General features: G+C 42.2%; 1 protein-coding gene across 5 annotated transcripts in view; it reads left to right on the forward strand.

Annotated features, from left to right (window-relative positions):
* nf1a (neurofibromin 1a) overlaps positions 1-20,401 on the forward strand; it is a 276,274-nt gene that overhangs the window by 208,313 nt on the left and 47,560 nt on the right. For all 5 annotated transcript variants that reach the window (XM_068008408.1, XM_068008404.1, XM_068008406.1 and 2 more), the window contains 6 exons: positions 2,863-3,295; positions 4,579-4,919; positions 14,190-14,392; positions 15,596-15,789; positions 17,179-17,319; positions 17,995-18,274. In XM_068008408.1, the coding sequence (XP_067864509.1) occupies positions 2,863-3,295; positions 4,579-4,919; positions 14,190-14,392; positions 15,596-15,789; positions 17,179-17,319; positions 17,995-18,274 (1,592 nt within the window). The remainder of the gene's footprint in view (positions 1-2,862; positions 3,296-4,578; positions 4,920-14,189; positions 14,393-15,595; positions 15,790-17,178; positions 17,320-17,994; positions 18,275-20,401) is intronic.

Below are 20,401 nucleotides of genomic sequence, written 5' to 3' on the forward strand. Positions count from 1 at the left end.
ATGGAATGCCACATAGGGTTGTTAAAGCAAAGCCCATAAATTCTTTTAAAAGGGACTTAGATAGCTGCTTGAAAGAGAGGAATGGAAAAAAAATATGAGGAGCAAGCAGAAAAGTGGGATTAGGTTAGGTGATTCATGGGAGAAAAGGACATGCACAAACGTGATGAGCCAAATGCCCTGTTTGTGTTGCAACATTTTATGATTCTTTGAAGGAAAGCAACCAGGTGTGTGAGTGCCATTCTTTTGTCCCAAACCAAAACCGTTGCATTACTGAAATAAACCAAAGTCACTTACTTTTGTATTCAGGTGCTTAGCAATAGACTGACCATTTGTATCTGGGAACTGGTCCTAAATATGATACGCCAAAGGCAGGTGCCTTTTACTGCCCTCAGATTGTGGACTTACACTTCAAAAATGATGAATCATATTGGTATATTTTTGGAACATGTGCAACGTGATTTTCTTTTGCGTAAAGTGTCCAAATGGCTTTCAAAAGAGGAATAGTTTGTCTTCTGTGTGTTGGTTTTATTTTTAAAGGGACCTTGGAGCACTTCGGTCCTGGTGTAACATTTATGTTGCCCTTTGTACTGTACTTCACTGTCAGATATTTATTTCATCTGTGCAGCATAACACTGCCATTGCTTAGTGTAAGCAAAACTCGCTGTAAGAGGTGACCTCACCTTTTTAATTCACACTGCTGTTAGTGCAAAACCCACTCATTTAGCTCGGACAACTCCGTGTCACCATTCTAGTTTTTTTTTGAGTGGTTGAAAATAGATGACTACATAATTTGCTGGCAGTAATCCAAGGCCAGAAAGCATCACACTGTACGTATGTTTGAGCGAGCATGCATGCACGCATAGAACTCTATCATCTCCCACTTCATAGCAAGTGAGTGGGTAGCATGAATACATCTCCCCACTTGTAACAAATGCTGTCAGCACTGCACCAGCAAGTGCAATAGGAGTAAAAATAAATTCATTTTTATGCCAGGGTTTTATTAAGAAACATAGATATGCCCATTAACTGTGTGGGCCAATGTAAAACCTGGAATTGGCCCTGGTAGAAGACAAAACTGTGTTCTGTCATAAAGATTACTGGAGTTCAAGATAAAAGAAAGAACTGGCATTTGTTTCGCACCTTTCAGGACATCCCAAAGCGCTTCACAGCCAAAGATACCCAAATGTGAACAGATCCATGCCACGATACTTACTCTGATTTCAGTTTAGTTAATCACCAGTGCTAACTGTAGATGAACAAACAGTTGTATGCATTAAATTGATTGGTACAATTGGACATTAAAGGTTCAAGGTCGTTATGACATTTTAGTTTTCTGGCATGCAAGTGCAACATACCACAAAACAAAAAGCAGGACTACATTGGGGGACAGTGTGCACTTTGTGAAGTGTTAAAGCTGTGGTCCAACAAAAATCAGTCGAGCTGAAGCATCAACTGGGTTTTTTTAAATAAAAGAAAAATTCATGCAGTTGGCAACTTATTTTGGTGGCCCTATGTTGTGTCCCATTGATATATGCAACAACAAAGAAAGAGCTTGCATTTATATTGCAGCTTTCATGTCTTCAGGGCATCCCAAAGCACTTGACAGCCACTAATTATTTTTAAGCGTAGTCACCATTGTTGTGTAGGCAAACGTGACAGTCAATGTACGCACAGTAAGATCTCACAAAGAGCTGACTAGATATTCTGTTTTGATGGTGTTTGAGGGATATATGTTTGCCTGGACAGAGGGAAAACTTCCCCGCTGTTCTTTTGATTGGTGCTATGGGATCTTTTGTATGCATCTAAAGCCAGTGGGCGAGATCTTGGTTCAACAACTCATCTGAAAGATGGCGTCACAGACAAGGCATCACTTCCTCAGTAACTCCACTGGAATGTCAGCCTAGATTACGTGCTCAAGTGCTGGGGTCTGGCTTGCAACCACAATTTTGAGACTCAGTCCAGAATGCTACCAACTTTGCCAAGACAACACATGACCTAGTGCTCTCACAGGAATCCTTGAATTGTATAATGTCTTTGGGTGAGACATTAACCTGAGGTCCAGTTTACTTTTCTGCTAGTTGAGATGGATGTTTAAGATCCCATGGTGCTATTAGATGTATTATTCTTGTGCTCTGACCAATATTCCTCCCTCAACCAACAGTGCCAAAAACAGATTAACTGACTCTTCATCTCACAAAAGGATTGTCATGCTCACTTACATTGAGTAAGTGTGCTTCAAAGTAGTGGAACGTTTCTAAAGGTGTGATGAGGCGTATGTAAAAATGCAAATTCTTTACATTGAATTGTTCATCTTGTGTAGGATGTAGTTCTAATGTAAAAGGTTAATTTGCGATCTTTCAAAATGAATTCCCATTTGTGAACACCACTGATTGCCACCTCACTTCTCTGTGCATGTGTCTGCCTCTTGCGTCAATACATCCAGTAAAAGATTATCTTTTATTTAGTCGGCATTTCTTCAACACAGCTGCGATGATGGTCTTCCATCCCCCTCCAATCCCATGCCTATTCATCCAGTGGAAAAAGATATTTGAGTAACCGACATGCTCACACAGCTCTTGTTCTTTGGAATAAAAAGATGCATTTCTCTCCTCCCCCACCCCACCCCCCAAGCTTCTCTTCCCCACCTCCAGCTGTGACGCAAGCCATTGGCTCCCACAGGAAAGATTATAGATGTTCTCAAATCTGAATGGTGCACTAGCTGTGCCCAAAAGTTAGAAGGTACCATTTGTGTGGGAGTGTAACTTCAGTACAGGTCTGATGTGCAAGAAACTGCCCAGTTCACCGTAGAAATTAGTTCAATGCAATGAGGAATAACTCGAGTTTTTCATTTCCCCCACACAGGTTCAAGACTGGGCAGATAAACGGTGATTTGCTCATTTATCACGTGCTCCTAACTCTGAAGCCATATTATGCCAAGCCATACGAGATTGTTGTGGACCTTACCCACGCAGGACCTAGCAATCGTTTCAAAACGGACTTCCTCTCCAAATGGTTCGTGGTTTTTCCTGGGGCCGCCTACGAGAACGTGGCCGCGGTCTACATCTACAACTGTAACTCTTGGGTCAGAGAATACACAAAGTATCACGAACGGCTTCTAACTGGACTTAAGGGAAGCAAAAAACTGATATTCATTGACTCGCCTGGGAAACTTGTGGAACACATTGAACCGGATCATCAGAAGCTTCCTGCAGCCACTCTGGCTCTAGAGGAGGACCTGAAAGTATTTCACAATGCTCTAAAATTGGCTCACAAGGACACTAAAGTCTCCATCAAGGTGGGAGGTTCTTCCTTCAAAAGTCTCAAATCTGTCCTACCAGTCGCATTTGATCTTAAGTGTCTGAAGTCAGATGGTATTAGTTTAAAATCAGTGGGACTGCAGAAATTAGCAACTGTTCAAGTGGAACATAGGCGAGTGGGTGGGAAATCCAGAAGCAAAATGCCAGTGAAATGTTCATTGTCAAAATGGGAGGAGCTGTAAAGCTGTGAGTCGTTCGATATATTTCATGTTTTGTCGGGTTTTGTTTATTCTAAAGCAGAACTTTTTGAATTCTTGAAATGTATTATAGTTTTAAAAACGTTTAGTTTTAAAAAGTAACTGTGTGGCAAAAATGGTCATTGTTGCCCCACCCCAATGGGTTACTTGATAGGGTTTGCAGAAATTGGAAGGGTCTTGACAACATCGGACATGGTCAAAAATTAAAATACATGTTTATAGAAATGTAACATGGGTACATGCAGTGAAAACGAAGTTAAGTGAGATTTAAGTTTCACTTTCTTACATGGAGTAAAGGCACAAAAACAGGTAGCTTCAAATCAGCTTGGTTTCGTTAGTAGCACTTGGACCTCTGAATCAGAAACTTGTGTCTTCAAGTACCACTCCAGAACCTGAGGTCATAATCTAGGTTAACACACTAGTGCTACTTTTTGGGTGAGATATTCAATTGAAATCCCATGTGCCTGTTCAGGTCGGCATTAAAGGTCCCATAATGCTATTCGAAGAAGATTGGAGGCGTTTTCTTGGTGTCCTGGCCAAAATTCTTCTCTAAAACAGCACCAAAATAACTATGCATTGAGTTTCTGAATCTAGATCATTTATGTAAACAGCTGCCATCTCTACTGTTGCACAGCCAGTACTGCTGTATAAAATTACATCTGCTATAGATGCATCAGAGGGTCACCAATACGGTTACTGCCCCATGGTTCCAATCCTCTTGGTTTAAGGAGGCAGCATAATGATGGATGGCAACATTAGAACCAAATTAGTTGAGGTTTACAACAACTGTAATACATTGTCTTAAATAGCATCTACCTTTGGTCTCTTAACAGTCTTGACTGTTTATTTTTTTTAAAAAACGACATAAAACTTTCTCTTCCCCTGCCCCCCCTCAATATCTCTGTTCATCATTATGACGAAGTGGTCTTTGGCAAACAGCTGAGAGTTTTACTGCAACTCTATCAAAAAATGATATCAACACATTTATTTGATGTAATAACACTTTATAGTGCATTGTTTGTGGTCCTGTGAGATTTCTCTGCACCTTTTTTCTTTTAAATTAGGTGGGATCCACAGCAGTTCAGGTGACGTCGGCAGAACGGACGCGGGTTCTTGGCCAGTCTGTATTTCTCAATGACATTTACTACGCTTCAGAAATTGAGGAAATCTGCCTGGTAGATGAAAGCCAGTTCACATTAACTATTGCCAATCAAGGCACACCACTAACATTCATGCACCAAGAATGTGAGGCAATAGTGCAATCTATTATCCATATAAGGACGCGTTGGGAATTGTCACAACCAGACTCTATCCCACAGCACACTAAAATACGACCAAAGGATGTTCCAGGAACACTGCTGAACATAGCACTTCTGAACCTTGGGAGCTCAGACCCAAGCTTACGGTATGTTTTATCACCTTTATATTCCCTAGTTTAACACTGTCGAGTTCAAACAGTTTGTTAGAAAATTTTCACCCCTTTATCTCGGATTTAACGTGCTAAATTTTACAGAATTTTTCCACTCAGATAATTCATTTTCATGGGCTGGGCTACCTTCAGACTTCAGTCTCTTGACTGCATAAAGCTGTAATGATGGGCCAACCTGGTTAAGAACTGGTGCAAAAATGATGGTTTCGAAAATATCTCTTTCCTTACTAGAGAGAGAGAATTTTAAAGGAAAGCTCTTGTGTATGAGATGCTGACTGTCACTCTTTTTTTCTCTGCCATTTCCATTTCCCAAGTCCTATGATTGGCATTAGCAAGAGACCAAAATGCGGAGCTCTATGCTGCAAGAAACCTGCCATTTCAGTATAATTATGCTACTACAAGCCGGTATCTTCGAAATTAGTCATGCTGGAAGCATGTATTCCCCCACCCACATGTGCATGGATAAGCAAAATGATTTATCTCTGCCCTGCCCATTTGCAAAAAAAAAATTCAAGATCCAGTCGTGCATCTTCCACCCCTTCCCCATCCTCCAGCAACTAAACTGAATAGTTCCAAAAAGAAAAGGTTGAACAAATGTGTGAATTTTAATCCATTGCTCCATTACAACTGATGTAATGTTCACATATTTACATGTTTTTTTTTATTACCCGATGCAAAGTTGCTGTGCTACCTCAGTGAGGTGGATTAAAACTGTGACTGAAAGGGAAAGTGAACATTGGTGGGTGGGTGGGTAGGTCGGTAGAGTTGGAAATTTTCAGCAAAAGACGTGGCGGCTGCTGTGTGTTGCCTCCTTCAGCTGCCGACCTTCAACTTGCTGACTCCTGAACCAGTTCTTTCAGAGCCTTGCTGACTGAGATCATGAACCCATGAACTTTCCCACTTGTAGATACTTGCTTGAGTTCAGTCCAAACCTTGAAAAGCCAAAAAGGAAGAGGAAATAAACCAAAAACGAGATTTTTGGGAGGAAGAAACATTAATTGGGAAAACACAATGGTACAAATGATATAAATGAAATTATTACACATTTCTATTTCATTATCGTGCATCATTTAGCAGACTTTGTCACGCCTGATCAGATACAGTTTGTTCATCTTTAAGAATCTGTACAGTATGTCAGTAACTTATTTAAATAAACATTCATAGTCTTCAGGAACAATCTGCACACCTATCAACTAAATCTTGAGGAATTTTTGGAGGGAGATTCAAATTTTTTCCTTGTTTTTGTCTTTGTCCTTTCTGCTCTTTTTCTCTTCCCTCCCTACCCTGCCCCACTATTGCTGTCACATATCATTCTCTACTAAAGTAATCTACGTGTGCCCAAGGCCTTGCCAATGCTGCAAAAATTCACACTCCCAACCTGCAGGCACGGGATTAGTTTCTGTTCATTCCCTTCTGTAAATGTTGTGTGTGAGAGTGAGAAGTCACTGAGTAGTTGAGTCTTGACTATGATGCTATATTTTAAATATATGCTGGTGAGATGACTAAGTGAATTAATTTTGTCAGTTTTCTAGTGTCATTTAAATTGATCCAAGAGTTAAAATTTAGTTGGATGCTTGTGAATGATGGTCCTCCCTGATAGAATCATAGAATGGTTACGGCACAGAAGACGGCCATTTCGTCCATCGAGTCTGTGCCGGCTCTCTGCAAGAGCAATCCAGCTAGCCCCACTCTGATACTCTTTTCCCGTAGCCCTGCAAATTTTTCTCTTTCAGGTACCTATCTAATTCCCCTGTGAAAGTCACAATTGACCCTGCTTCCACCATCCTTTCAGGCGATGCATTCCAGGTCCTAACCACTCGCTGTGTTTATAAAAAAAAAGATTTTCCTCATGTCTCTTTTTTGGTTCTTTTGCCAATCACCTTAAACCTACGTCTTCTGGTTCGTGACCCTTCCGCCAGTGTGAACAATTTTTCTTCATTTACTTTGTCTAGACCCTTCATGATATAATACAACAGATGGATAACTTAAATTGGCTTACTCAATGTATTCTTGCTTTAAGTGTGAAACCCATGTCAAGGTTCAAGGCCTATAAATGCAGGGCGCCATCAAAGTTGAAAAGTTTGAAGAGGTACGGATAGCTTTAATTCGTTATCCCCAGTGCCTGAGCATCTGAATAATGTAGTTGTTTTGAAATCAGCCTTGGACATCAAGTGGAAAGTCTGATGTCATTTTTTTTAATGTTTTGCTATAACTTGAGTATATCAGTGCTGACAGGAAATTCTAGAAACAGATAGTGGTGATGTGAAGTTCATCTGTAATATCAGAAAGGAATGGTAAGTATGTGTGGGTGTTTTTTTTTCTTCACCGACACCATATTGACCAATTCATCACTCTGTAAAATGTCAGTGGCCAACCCAAAAATTAATCTCTTTGCATTTTTGGTATATATTTTAATGAAAATGAATGGAACATCAGACCTGAGTCACAGTCCTCAATCCACCGTCTCCCACCGCTGGAATTATTGTTCAGCTTGTTAGGTACAGTTGCAGTAAGAGATGGCACCTTCAACAATGTTGCAAAATGCAAACCTTGAAGAGTACAGACTCGTCATAATCCATAGAGCATGCTGTTTGAGATTTCACCTAATACGTTTGTTTTCAAGGGTGCATTTACACTACAATTTTAGCATCAATGCGAGTAGCTTCTCCTGCGCACGGATGCTAGTGCTGCTGCATCGATGTGCCGAGTGGAGTGTTTTTTATGTAATGTAATTGCATTATTATGTGGAAAATGTACTATTTTGTTCAAAAATTGTTACAAATGTCAATTTTTTTTAAAGAATCTTGTGAAATCTAATATGAGAAAGGAAGTCATCACAGACACAGAGGCAACATTTCAATTGACCTCCGATGAGACCCCATATAATTCATCCTTGCCAAATCTGTGAGGTTAATGGAATGGTCTCCCTGAACACATCCAAAATAACTAACGATTCCCCATCACCCCTAACCATTATTTGTTGTTAAAATATGATGGCTCTGTTGAATTTTTAACCTAGCTGAAACTACAGCTATCTTCAATAACATAGCCGAGTCTTTGCCTAAATAGAAAGCTGGAACAAGGAATGTCGGGGCATTGTTCTGCGTCTGTTAAAAATCCCATGGCCTGCTTTGAAGAAAAGCAGGTATTTCTCCCAGTGTCGTGGCCAACACTTCTCCATCAGCCAAGGCCACCAGAACAGATTAACTGGTCAATCATGTTCGTGCTGTTTATTGCGTCTTACTACATGCAAAATGCTATCATGTTAGCCGATATATCACTGCATTACAAAGCAATTAAATTTTATGTGGAGCGCTTTGAAAGACTCACAGCACTACACAAATGAAGGTCTTTTCCGTTTTCATCTTAGGATGTTGTGTGGAATTTTTGAAAAATTTTCTCAGACTGACTATGTAAAACATATTATTACAAGAACTTTTAAATATTGCTATTTTAACTTATTAAACTGGACTAGTGCAGTTCAAGTCAAAGATCAGCCATGATCTTACTGAATGGCGGAGCAGACTTGAGGGCCGTATGGCCTAATCCTGCTCCTATTTCTTACGTTCTTATGGACAAAACATTTATTGCAACATAAGTAGTGTGGAATTATGACTTCAATTTGCACAGTTCTAGAACCACCTAAGTATTATAAAGAGAAAAGTGACTGGCTGTGCATTACAAAGCAGTCACACACTTTAAAGTGTCTCCATTGACACCACTGTGTCAGCCAGTGAGTTGGAGACAGGGCTGGGACTTACAGCAGGACTCACAGAAAACAGTCTATTTTACAAGAAACAAAGCGTATTTACTCAGCAAACCAAGTCCCTTTAAACTGCGCACTACAGCAAACAGTCTACAGAGTCTATTTAAAAGGAGCCTCTCTGAACTGGAGCAAAAACAGAACTCATGACCGAAACTACAGTCTCCCGAGAAAAACAGGGTGATTTTTCCAGCAAAATGCAGTGAATGGAGGATAGTCACATAATACAAATTATGTGCGTAAAATCAATCCCAGTCACTTAGAGCAGTGCGGGCTCTAGGCTTAATTGATGGGGTAATTACCCAATCATCTCCATTCTGGCTGGGAATAGTGGTGTCACTATATGCAGTATGCAGCCCATACTTGAGGGTTTCAAATGCCACCACAAACTCCCAAGAGAGATGGTTGAGGGTACATTACAGCCTGTAAAAGTTTATTTTCTAAAATGTATCCATTTTTTAAAAGAAATTCCTGTACTGTTTCAATTCTGATACATTGTTTCAGTTCTAATCTTTTGTTCTCACCAAGTTTTCCTATGTGGATCTCACCAACATGGTTGCCACATCTTCCTACATTGCTGACCATATATGCCAGCCATCAGCTCTTTATGCACACAGTCTGCATTTCAAACTTCATGTCCCATGTTTCTGGATGAAAACCAGCAATGTTCTTGGTAGGAGGGGTACAGTGCAAGGAGAATTGGAAAAGAGTGCCAATGCAAATGAATTGGGAGGGATGTGGGGGATGGGAGGAGAGGAGGAAGAGTATTCGTATAAATTGGGCAAAGAAATGGTGAAATGCCTCCCATACACGCTGGGATGCTTCGTGGAAAAAGAAAGGTGCAAGTGAACACTGGGAAAGGAGAGGCTGGGGGGAGGGGGAAGAGGAGTGCCAGTGTGAACCAGTGAGAGAGAGGGTGAAGAGTGCTCCCATGAACTGGGAAGAAGGAGAAAGAGTCGCTCTGTGAAGAGGGGGAGAAGACTGACTTTGTCCCTGTGGCAACTGTACAAACCGACTTTAAAACAATTTAACAGCGTATTTACTCAGCAAATCAAGTCTCTTTTAAACTGCACACTACAGCAAACAATCTACAGAATCTATTTAAAAGGAGCCTCTATGAACTGGAGCAAACAGAACTCATGACCGAAACTAGTCTCCCGAGAAAAACAGGGTGATTTTTCCAGCAAAATGCCGTGAGTATAAAAAGAAAGACTTGCATTTATATAGCACCTTTCATGACCTCAGGATGTCCCAAAGTGCTTTACAGCCAGTGAAATACTTTTGAAGTGAAGTCATTGTTGGAATCCTGAGCTCACAATTTCTCCCCAACAATTGGGGGGAAATCCCTAAAATGTTGCCATAATCTTCTGTACAAGTGATGGGATATTGGGTATACCCGCAGCTTCAGCTATGACAAACCTATGTCCAACTGCACTTTGTGTGTCTGCGTAATAGCCTATATTCAGGGCTGTTCTTTCCAGCTTTATTGGGGCTGTCAGATTTTTTGAGACTGTTGGTCAGTTTTTATTAATTTTCTAGGTTGACATGTATGCATGACAGAAAGAGGGAGTGTTTTACAAGATTAGGATATTGAGCAAGGTTATAATGAGGTCACTGTGCTAAATGGGATAGATTCATAACAGATCTAGCAGCTCAAAACTGGGCATCCATGAGGCGCTGTGGGCCATCAGCAGCAGCAGAATTGTATTCCAGCACAATCTGTAACCTCATGGCCTGGTATATTCCTCACTCTACCATTACCAACAAGCCAGGGGATCAACCCTGGTTCAATGAGGAGTGTAGAAGAGCATGCCAGGAGCAGCACCAGGCGTACCTAAAAATGAGGTGCCAACCTGGTGAAGCTACAGCTCAGGACTACATGCACGCTAAACAGCGGAATCAACATGCTATAGACAGAGCTAAGCGATTCCACAACCAACGGATCAGATCAAAGCTCTGCAGTCCTGCCACATCCAGTCGTGAATGGTGGTGGACAATTAAACAACTAACAGGAGGAGGAGGCTCTGTAAACATCCCCATCTCCATGATGGCGGAATCCAGCACGTGAGTACAAAAGACAAGGCTGAAACGTTTGCGACCATCTTCAGCCAGAAGGGCCGAGTGGATGATCCACCTCTGCCTCCTCCCGATATCCCCACCATCACAGAAGCCCGTCTTCAGCCAATTCGATTCACTCCACGTGATATCAAGGAACAGCTGAGTGCACTGGATACATCCAAGGCTATGGGCCTGACAACATCCCGGCTGTCGTGCTGAAGATTTGTGCTCCAGAACTAGCCATGCCTCTAGCCAAACTGTTCCAGTACAGCTACAACACTGGCATCTACAAGACAATGTGGAAAATTGTCCTGTCCACAAAAATCAGGACAAATCCAATCTGGCCAATTACCGCCCCATCAGTCCACTCCCAATCATCAGCTAAGTGATGGAAGGTGTCGTCGACAGTGCTATCAAGCAGCACTTACTCACCAGTAACCTGCTTACCGATGCTCAGTTTGGGTTCTGCCAGGACCGCTCTGCTCCAGACTTCATTACAGCCCTGGTCCAAACATGGACAAGAGAGATGAATTCCAGAGGTGAGGTGTGAGTGACTGCCCTTGACATCAAGGCAGCATTTGATGAAGTGTGGCACCAAGGAGCCCTAGTAAAATTGAAGTCAGTGGGAATCCGGGGGAAAACTCTCCAGTGGCTGGAGTCATACCTAGCACAAAGGAAGATAGTAGTGGTTGTTGGAGGCCAATCATCTCAGCCACAGGACATTGCTGCAGGAATTCCTCAGGGCAGTGTCCTAGGCCCAACCATCTTCAGCCTCTTTGCATCCTCCTCACAGCTCACATTCCACCCCAGCTTTGTGTTGTCTGCAAACTTGGAAATGTTAGATTTAGTTCTCTCATCCAAATCATTGATATATATTGTGAATAGTTGGGGCCCAAGCACTGATCCCTGCGGTACCCCACTAGTTACTGCCTGCCACCCGGAAAAAGACTCGTTTATTCCTGCTCTGTTTCCTGTCTGTCAACCAGTTCTCAATCCATGCCAGTATATTCCCCCCAATCCCATGTGCTTTAATTTTGCACACGAACCTCTTGTGTGGGACCTTATCAAAAGCCTTCTGAAAATCCAAATACACCACATCCACTAGTTCTCCCCTATCTATTCTACTAGTTACATCCTCAAAAAACTCCAGTAGATTTGTTAAGCATGATTTCTCTTTCATAAACCCATGCTGACTTTGCCCAATCCCATTAATGCCCTCCGAGTGTTCTGTTACCACATCTTTTATAATAAACTCTTGCATTTTCCCCACTACTGATGTTAGGCTAACTGATCTGTAATTCCGTGTTTTTTCTCCCTTTTTTAAATAGTGGGGTTACATCTGCCACCCTCCAATCTGTAGGAACTGTTCCAGAGTCTTGAGAATTTTGGAAGATGATCACCAATGCATCCACTATTTCCAGGGCCACTTCCTTTAGTACTCTGGGATGTAGATTATCAGGCCCTGGGTATTTGTCAGCCTTCAGCCCCATTAATTTCCCTAGCACTTTTTTTTACTAATACTGGTTTCCTTCAGTTCCTCCCTCTCACTAGACCCTTGGTTCCCTAACATTCATGCCAGAAAAGTGCCAGGCAATGACCATCTCCAACAAGAGAGAGTCTAACCACCTCCCCTTGACATTCAACAGCATTACCATCGCCGAATCCCCCACCATCAACATCCTGGGGGTTACCATTGACCAGAAACTTAACTGGACCAGCCATATAAATACTGTGGTTACAAGAGCAGGTCAGAGGCTGGATATTTTGCGGCGAGTGACTCACCTCCTGACTCCCTAAAGTCTTTCCACCATCTACAAGGCACAGGTCAGGAGTGTGATGGAATACTCTCCATTTGCCTGGATGAGTGCAGCTCCAACAACACTCAAGCGTGTCACCATCCAGGACAAAGCAGTCCGCTTGATTGACACCCCATCCACCACCCTAAACATTCACTCCCTTCACCACTGGTGCACTGTGGCCACAGTGTGTACTATCCACAAGATGCACTGCAGCAACTCGCCAAGGCTTCTTCGACCGCGCCTGCCAAACCCACGACCTCTACCATCTAGAAGGCCAAGGGCAGCAAGCACATGGGAACAACACCACCTGCGCGTTCCCTTCCAAGTCATACACCATCCCGACTTGGAAATATTTTGCCGTTCCTTCATCGTCGCTGCGTCAAAATCCTGGAACTCCCTTCCTAACAGAACTGTGGGAGAACCTTCACACGGACTTCAGCAGTTCAAGAAGGTGGCTCATCACCACTTTCTCAAGGGCAATAAATGCTGGCCTCGCCAGCGACGCCGACATCCCATGAATGAATTTTTTTTTAAATGTTGAGGGGGGACCATTTAACGGTCTGATGCATACTCACGGTAGCCTGCAGTTTCTTTGAGAGAAATGACAGGAAAATCCCCCAAAGTACTCAACCTCACAATGCAACAATGGCAAACACCTGAAAACAAGTTTCTTTGATGTGGCCCCTCACAGTATGGATTAGGTTTAAAAAAAACACAAAATGGAGAAGAGCTCCCAACTGAGTGGGTCATCCTGATTGACTACCAACAAGGAGCACAAAGCATCCTTCAGTGCATCTTTCCAGTTGCTTGTAATTTTTTCTGTCAAATATAGAGTTGTATCTGATCTTTTTTTTGCCTGGTATTGATGTGTTGATTTGTCAGAATTTAACATGAATCATATTCCTACTGGTTGTGAAATTACTCTGGTTCTATTGAGAATATTTTCATGAGCCGAATTGATGATGGATGCAGTGGTTTTTCTTCACTTTCTTGCCCGTTGGATGGATACTGAAGAAATCTCAAAGATTCCAGAAATTGGGGAAGAAGGCAACTAGTATATATCACATACAGCAATAGTTTTTCTGAGATTTCTTCAGCCAGAATCTCTGCAGTGAAGAAGGTAAGTATAGAGAAATGGCAGCTACTTTGTTTAGGAATGCAAAACTTTCAAGTGAAGTTCATGTAGCTGTATTCTCCACTTGCTTTCAAATTAATCTGGGTCTCTGATCTGCAATGAGCATGATACATGCCAGTTTCAGAGGCATGAAGTTGCCATATTTATTCATTGCACCAAACATGAGATTTTTAGCTGCTAGTTTCCTCTTCGGGGATTGAAAATATGATTTTGGAGGGGGTGGGGTTGGTGGGGGACTTTTTTGGCATGTGTAGAGTTGACCCCATTCATGTCAACTTCAAGTGGAATACCTGCAGCTTTGACCATCTAAAATACTACCCTCTGTTCTAAATGGTGTTTACCAGCTGGTTTCAAACAGGTTAAACCTAGTTTATATATGGAATGAATATTCTCAACTGGAAAAATATTGTTATGATGTGCACAAGCACCACTTCTTTGTTTCCTTTGGTACGATTTTTAATTTTGCATTTGATGTTTTTGCGCTCCCATAGGTCTGCTGCCTATAATCTCCTGTGTGCCTTAACATGCACCTTCAATCTGAAGATTGAGGGTCAGTTGCTGGAGACATCTGGACTGTGCATCCCTGCAAACAACACATTATTTATTGTCTCCATCAGTAAAACCTTGGCAGCGAATGAGCCTCACCTGACACTGGAGTTCCTCGAAGAGTGCATCTCAGGATTCAGCAAATCCAGTAAGCACATTTTGTTTTGGAGAATGACTGACTCAATATTGCCGTTTGGAAGGGTCTGGGTGGTTGAATGGGTTATATACTGTCCTTTCACCTCTGATCCATTCTGGTATTTCCTGAATGTTTTAAATGTGCCCCCTATTTGTTTTAACCCATTTGTCCCCTCTGATCTCTTTGGGCAGTGCAGGACCTGCAGTTGAGAGGGTAACCTGTTCTGAACTAGCCACAAAGTGGTGTGACAAGGGTGACCTGCATGTTCCACCCTGTTTTTCCCCACCAGCCTCGACTTGGTACCCCTTGCTGATGGTTCAGGCCAGATTATAAATGTGGTTTGTTAGGAATTACAGGAGTGTGCCAGTGACACTGTGCACTGGGGCACCAAACAGTTTCACTTTCCATCTGTGAGAAGTGAGCAGCAGAGTATTTCACCACCTAAAAAAAACCGCAAGCTTAACGCCATCAACTGAAACTTTACTTCCCGATGAGTGAGGCTGCTAGTCCCCGGCAAGAAGCAGGGAAAGCTCACTGGAGAGAAATCCATTCTTTGTCAGGCAGATTGATAGGGAGGCAGTGATAGTTCTGTGGAGAAATCCGTATAATTAGACAGAGGAGAGTGATTGAGAAATTGAAGGCAAAAATGTTATGAAAATATTTTTATAAACCTGGCTAAAATCTACAGAATATCCAGTGAAATTTTGCATAAGTATATGAATGGTTCAAGATAGTGATTCAGTGCCAAGTCATAGTCTAGTCCTCAAAACTATAGCTCATAAGACATTGAGTGGCAGTGTTCAGAGTACAGGAATAACTGAGTATACAAGTTAGCAAGGGGACACTTTTTAAAATGGATCCTTTTGAAGTGGTATTGTTTTAATAGTCACCATATACCAATTTTGCAACTTCGCAAATGCATAAGGAGAAAAATGAATACAGGGACTCTGTTCATTCCCTAAAACATTGAGCAAGTTTGTAACCTATAGACTGATTCTGTTCTCTTCCACATGGGAAAATGTGCAGGAACTGAATTATAATGTGGGTAAATCATTTGAAGATATTCATGAATATGGACGTACATATAACCGACCTGAGCAGATGGGACCTGCTGCTAGATGCAGAGTGGAATGTTGTCTTCGCCTTAAGGATATCCATGAAGAAAATGATAAAGATGTAAACGTTTCCAAATTTAACAAACACTTTTTGTTACAGGTATTGAACTGAAACACCTTTGTCTGGAATATATGACACCCTGGTTGTTGAACCTGGTTCGCTTCTGTAAGCACAATGATGACGCCAAACGTCAACGGGTTACTGCCATCCTGGATAAGTTGATCACGATGACCATTAATGAGAAGCAAATGTACCCTTCTATCCAGGCAAAGATCTGGGGCAGCCTCGGTCAGGTATCAATGTAATTCCTATTGAAATGCCACCAAGATCAATCATTTGTAATGTAATCTGACAGTATTTTTAGACCAATAGTGAATATCAAAATTGCAGAATGTTGCATGAATAGTAAAGTAAATTTTCTGCTCTCAAATCCTACCAGTCAGCAACTTCAATATTGCACAAAGCTTTTTTCCACCCTGTTGCAACCCAGTTTGGCTGCACAGAAGTTCATTCGCACGGTCTCTTAACAGCAACTTGCTTTTATAACACCGCCTTTAATAGCTAAAGGCGCCTCAGATGTAAGGGGAAAAAATGGGGACGGAACCAAAGAAAAAGATGTTAGGAGGGGCGACCTAAAGCATTTGTTCATAAACTTCTTTCTTGGGATATGGGTAATACTGGCAATGCCACATTTATTGCCCATTACTAATTGCCCTGAGAAGGTGGTGATGGACCTTTTGAACCACTCCAGTCCTTTTGTGGTAATGGTGCTCTCCCAATAGTGGTAGGTGGGAAATTCCAAGATTCTGACTCAGTCGCAATGGTCAGAGGTATGTTTTGAGAAATGTCTTAATTGAGCAGAAGGATGTGGAAAGGCAGAGAGGTTCAGGGAGTAAGCAGAAGTCACCATGTCATCTGTACTGGTGAAGAGATTGCTGCTGTTCCTACTCATAAAAACAAGCACCACTCCTGCATTGAGTTTGTCACACATACCATTCATTACAATTTCTGGATATGGCTGCAAGTGCAGGTTCCTCCTTTGAGTAACTTATTTGAATGGAGAATATGATCCCTTGACCTCTGCAAAAGTTTTCAAGCATTTCAAAGATTGTAATTTTCAGTTCTCCGTATGAAAACTGCATAAAGTATCTATTGTTGAATCAGGACACCAATAATTGCACCACCGACCTCGGTTCTCTAAACCTACATGCAAGGATCAAGCACTCCGCTTAGCCTGCATGAGGCAGGTTAAACCAGAAAAACTTAAAGCACAAATGAAATGAGCATTCCAAAGAAAGGACTCCATGTGATAGGGAGTTATCTGGTGCCAAGTCCTCATCGACCTCAAGCACCATAAACCATGCTGGCAACATTCAACATTTTGTTGAAGTTGATTAAATGTAATTCTAATCAAGGTTCATTTTACTGCCATTAAGACTTTTCATTGTCCTTTGATTTGTGACTTGCAGTTTGTTAGATTTGTAATTACATAACACCATTCCTCCGCACCCAGAATCAGCAAGCATCTTGACATCCAGCTCAAATTCTTCTGGCAGTGCACTCTCAGCATTCATTAAATTCATTCTGAGGCATTTGCCCTCTTTACAGTTGTCTTTGGCTTGACTTATTTTTTCATTTTGTTTGGTACATTTCTTTGCATTATCCTTTCTTTGTTTTTGCAGATCACAGACCTGCTTGATGTGGTACTCGATAGTTTCATAAAGACCAGTGCTACAGGTGGTTTGGGCTCTATCAAAGCAGAGGTTATGGCAGATACTGCAGTAGCCCTGGCATCAGGAAATGTGAAACTCGTTTCAAGCAAGGTATGAGGAACGATGCATCCAATATTTGGATTCTGACTTGGATCCAGTTACCCTTGGTATTTGTGCTGGCTTGGAGATAACAAACTAAATGGTCTATTGATTGAAGGCATGACCTGATGTAGCTCTGAGCCATGCAGACTAGTGGTCATGTGTGATTCCTGATCTATGCTGTATTAGCTGATCTCAGTCAGTTGGGGTGCTAGCACCCCTGGGATAGGGAAGGGACAAATCAGTCTGGGTTTCTTTTTTTTTTACAGTTATCCAGTGGCCCTCACTGGAATGCGTGCATAGATGGTCTTGGCTCCCCATTGTCAAATAGCCTGTTGACAGTTGCTGTCAAAGTTCGTGCGTGAAGAATGGCCACGTAAGTGAGATAACGGAGGTCCTCTGGCAACCGGAGGATTCATACCTCAGCATAATTAAATCCCTTAAGGAGAAGGGGGGGAGAAAAACTGAGGTGGGAGGGAGGCAAAGAGAACTTTTAAAAAGGAGTATCAAATTGAAGTTAATGCAAATTGGATTTATGGCAGCACAGGAGCTGCTTGATTGTGTTCACCATCTTGTCTTAAACCTCCATCTTTTGATGCGATATGTCCAAATTACTGTGCAGACCAGTTGGCAAAACAAAATGTGTTATATATTCATGTGCTACATGTCTCTGTTTATTTTCTGCAGGTGATTGGAAGAATGTGTAAAATAATTGATAAGACCTGCTTGTCTCCAACTCCTACACTCGAACAGCACCTGATGTGGGACGACATTGCCATCCTAGCCCGTTACATGCTGATGTTGTCTTTCAACAATTCACTCGATGTGGCTGCACATCTCCCCTACCTCTTCCATGTGGTCACTTTATTAGTGGCCACTGGGCCTCTGTCCCTTCGGGCTTCCACCCATGGCTTAGTTATCAACATTATCCATTCGCTCTGCACTTGTTCCCAGCTCAATTTTAGTGGTAAGTTCTGTCGATGTGACCTCCTCTCGTGTTGTGTGGTGAAAATATGGAAGAATTTTGCAATTTCTCTATTTTAACTTGTAATTGTTGTATTGATATTTCACTTACGACTTCCACAGTTTTTCTCCTGTGTGTTTGTGAACCTTTTGCTGTTGCAGATAAGGTTTTGAAATCAATGCTACAATTTATTTAGTTGGAGGAGGTGGGGGCAGCAGAGAGTTCCTTTCTCGTTTTTTCTGTACCTTATCAGTGCTCTTGCAACCAGTGGACGTCCTCCATGTTCACTGTCTCCAGGGAAATGCCAGAAGTTGCCTACAGGAGAGTATGTTGAGTTCTGATGTCAATCAGGACTAGCAGTTGAATATGTAACTCCTTTTGAAGGGATCCAACAAACTGCTGGAAAAGCTCAGTGATTTTCATAAATGCCACAGCACTGAAACAACACTACCAAAGTCACACATGTGCCATGGTGCATTACCCCGGCTGCCTTTGACAAGGCCAAGCCCACTTTCTTCCTCTAACACCTCTCCTCCGTTCTCCAGCTCAGTAGCACTACCCTTGCTTGGTTCTAGTCTTAGCTATCCAATCATAGCCAGAGCATCTCCAGCAATGGTTTCTCTTCTCGCTCTTGCACTGTTATCTCCAGAGTCTCCAAACCATCCACATGTGGACCCAGATCCCATGTTTATGGATGATGCTGTAAAGGGGCAGCATGCTCTACACCAGGCTCTACCTCTCCACCACCTCTCTCGACTCCTCCATTGCCTGTTGTCACGCTGCTTGTCCGATAGCCAGTCTTGGATGAGCCAGAATTTCCTCCAGTTAAACATTGGGAAAACCAAAGCCATTGTCTTTGGCCTCCACCACAAGCATTGTACCCTTGCCACTGATCCAACCACTGTCTCAAACTGAAACAGATTGTTCACAACCTCAACATCGTATTTGACCCCGAGCTGAGCTGCTGGCCCCATATTCTGTCCATTACAAAAACAGCATACTTGCACATCTTTAACGTTGCCTGCCTCCACTTCTAGCTTATCCCATCTGCTGCTGAAACCCTCACAAATCTTTGTCACATCCAGACATAACTATTCAGATGTTCATCTGACTGGCTTTCCATCCTCCACCCTCCCTAAACTTCAATTCATCCAAAACCCTGCCCATATCCTATCCCACACCAACTCCTGTTCACCATCACCCCTGTCCTGGCTGACGTACAAGCTCCCAACACCTCCAATCTAAAGCTCTCATCCTCGTGTTTAAATTTCTTCATGGTCTTGGCTATCCCTATCTCTATAACCTCCTCTAGCCCTACAATTCCACCCCCACCCCCCAAGAACACTCTCTTCCTCTGACTTTGACCTCTGTGCATTCACCCCTTCCTTCACTCCAGCATTGGCGGCCATGCCTTCTGCTGCCAGGCCCTGTGCTCTGGTCTTCTCTCCCCAAAACACTTCACCCTTCCACTTCCCTTTCCTCCTTTTGAGATCCTCTTGAAAACCCACCTGTTCAAGCTTTTGATTACCCCTCCTCTCGTTCGGCATCCAGTTTTTTGATTATGCCTCTGAGGAGCATCTTGGGACGTTTTTCTACAGTAAAGGCATGAATAAATATTGTTAAGGGCAAGGATGACAAATCTGGGAAATATACCTTCCTCACAATATTGCACATCCTGATGGCAGCCAGCATATGAAGCCCTGAAGCAACATATAGAGCCCGTGCAAAGTGCACCGACTCTCTGAGGTGCATCCCTTTGGAACGAGTGCAACTCTTTCAGTTTCTCATGTGACTTGTTCCTGAAATCAGTGCAGAAATTGAGGGTGCTTTTGCACTGTTGACTTATGTTTGCTAGGAACTAGATTGAAATCTTAATGCTGATGAAGGTTTGCTTGAAGTATTTCAGCAATGGTAGTCTAGTTGAGTAATGGTTGCACAATGGATGAGAAATAATTTCAAAATTTCTCTGCCAGTTCCAGAAATATCTTTCAAAATTATTGCGATTGGTACAGGCAAATGGTTTCCATTGAAATACTTTATCTTTCAGGAAGAGCAGGTGTAATATTTGAAGCCATTTTAAGTATTGCAATTATATTTTTGTAAAGCTGTTAAGTTTGATTCTTGTACTGC

This window comes from Heptranchias perlo, chromosome 28, assembly GCF_035084215.1.
Source record: "Heptranchias perlo isolate sHepPer1 chromosome 28, sHepPer1.hap1, whole genome shotgun sequence".
Taxonomy (NCBI): domain Eukaryota; kingdom Metazoa; phylum Chordata; class Chondrichthyes; order Hexanchiformes; family Hexanchidae; genus Heptranchias; species Heptranchias perlo.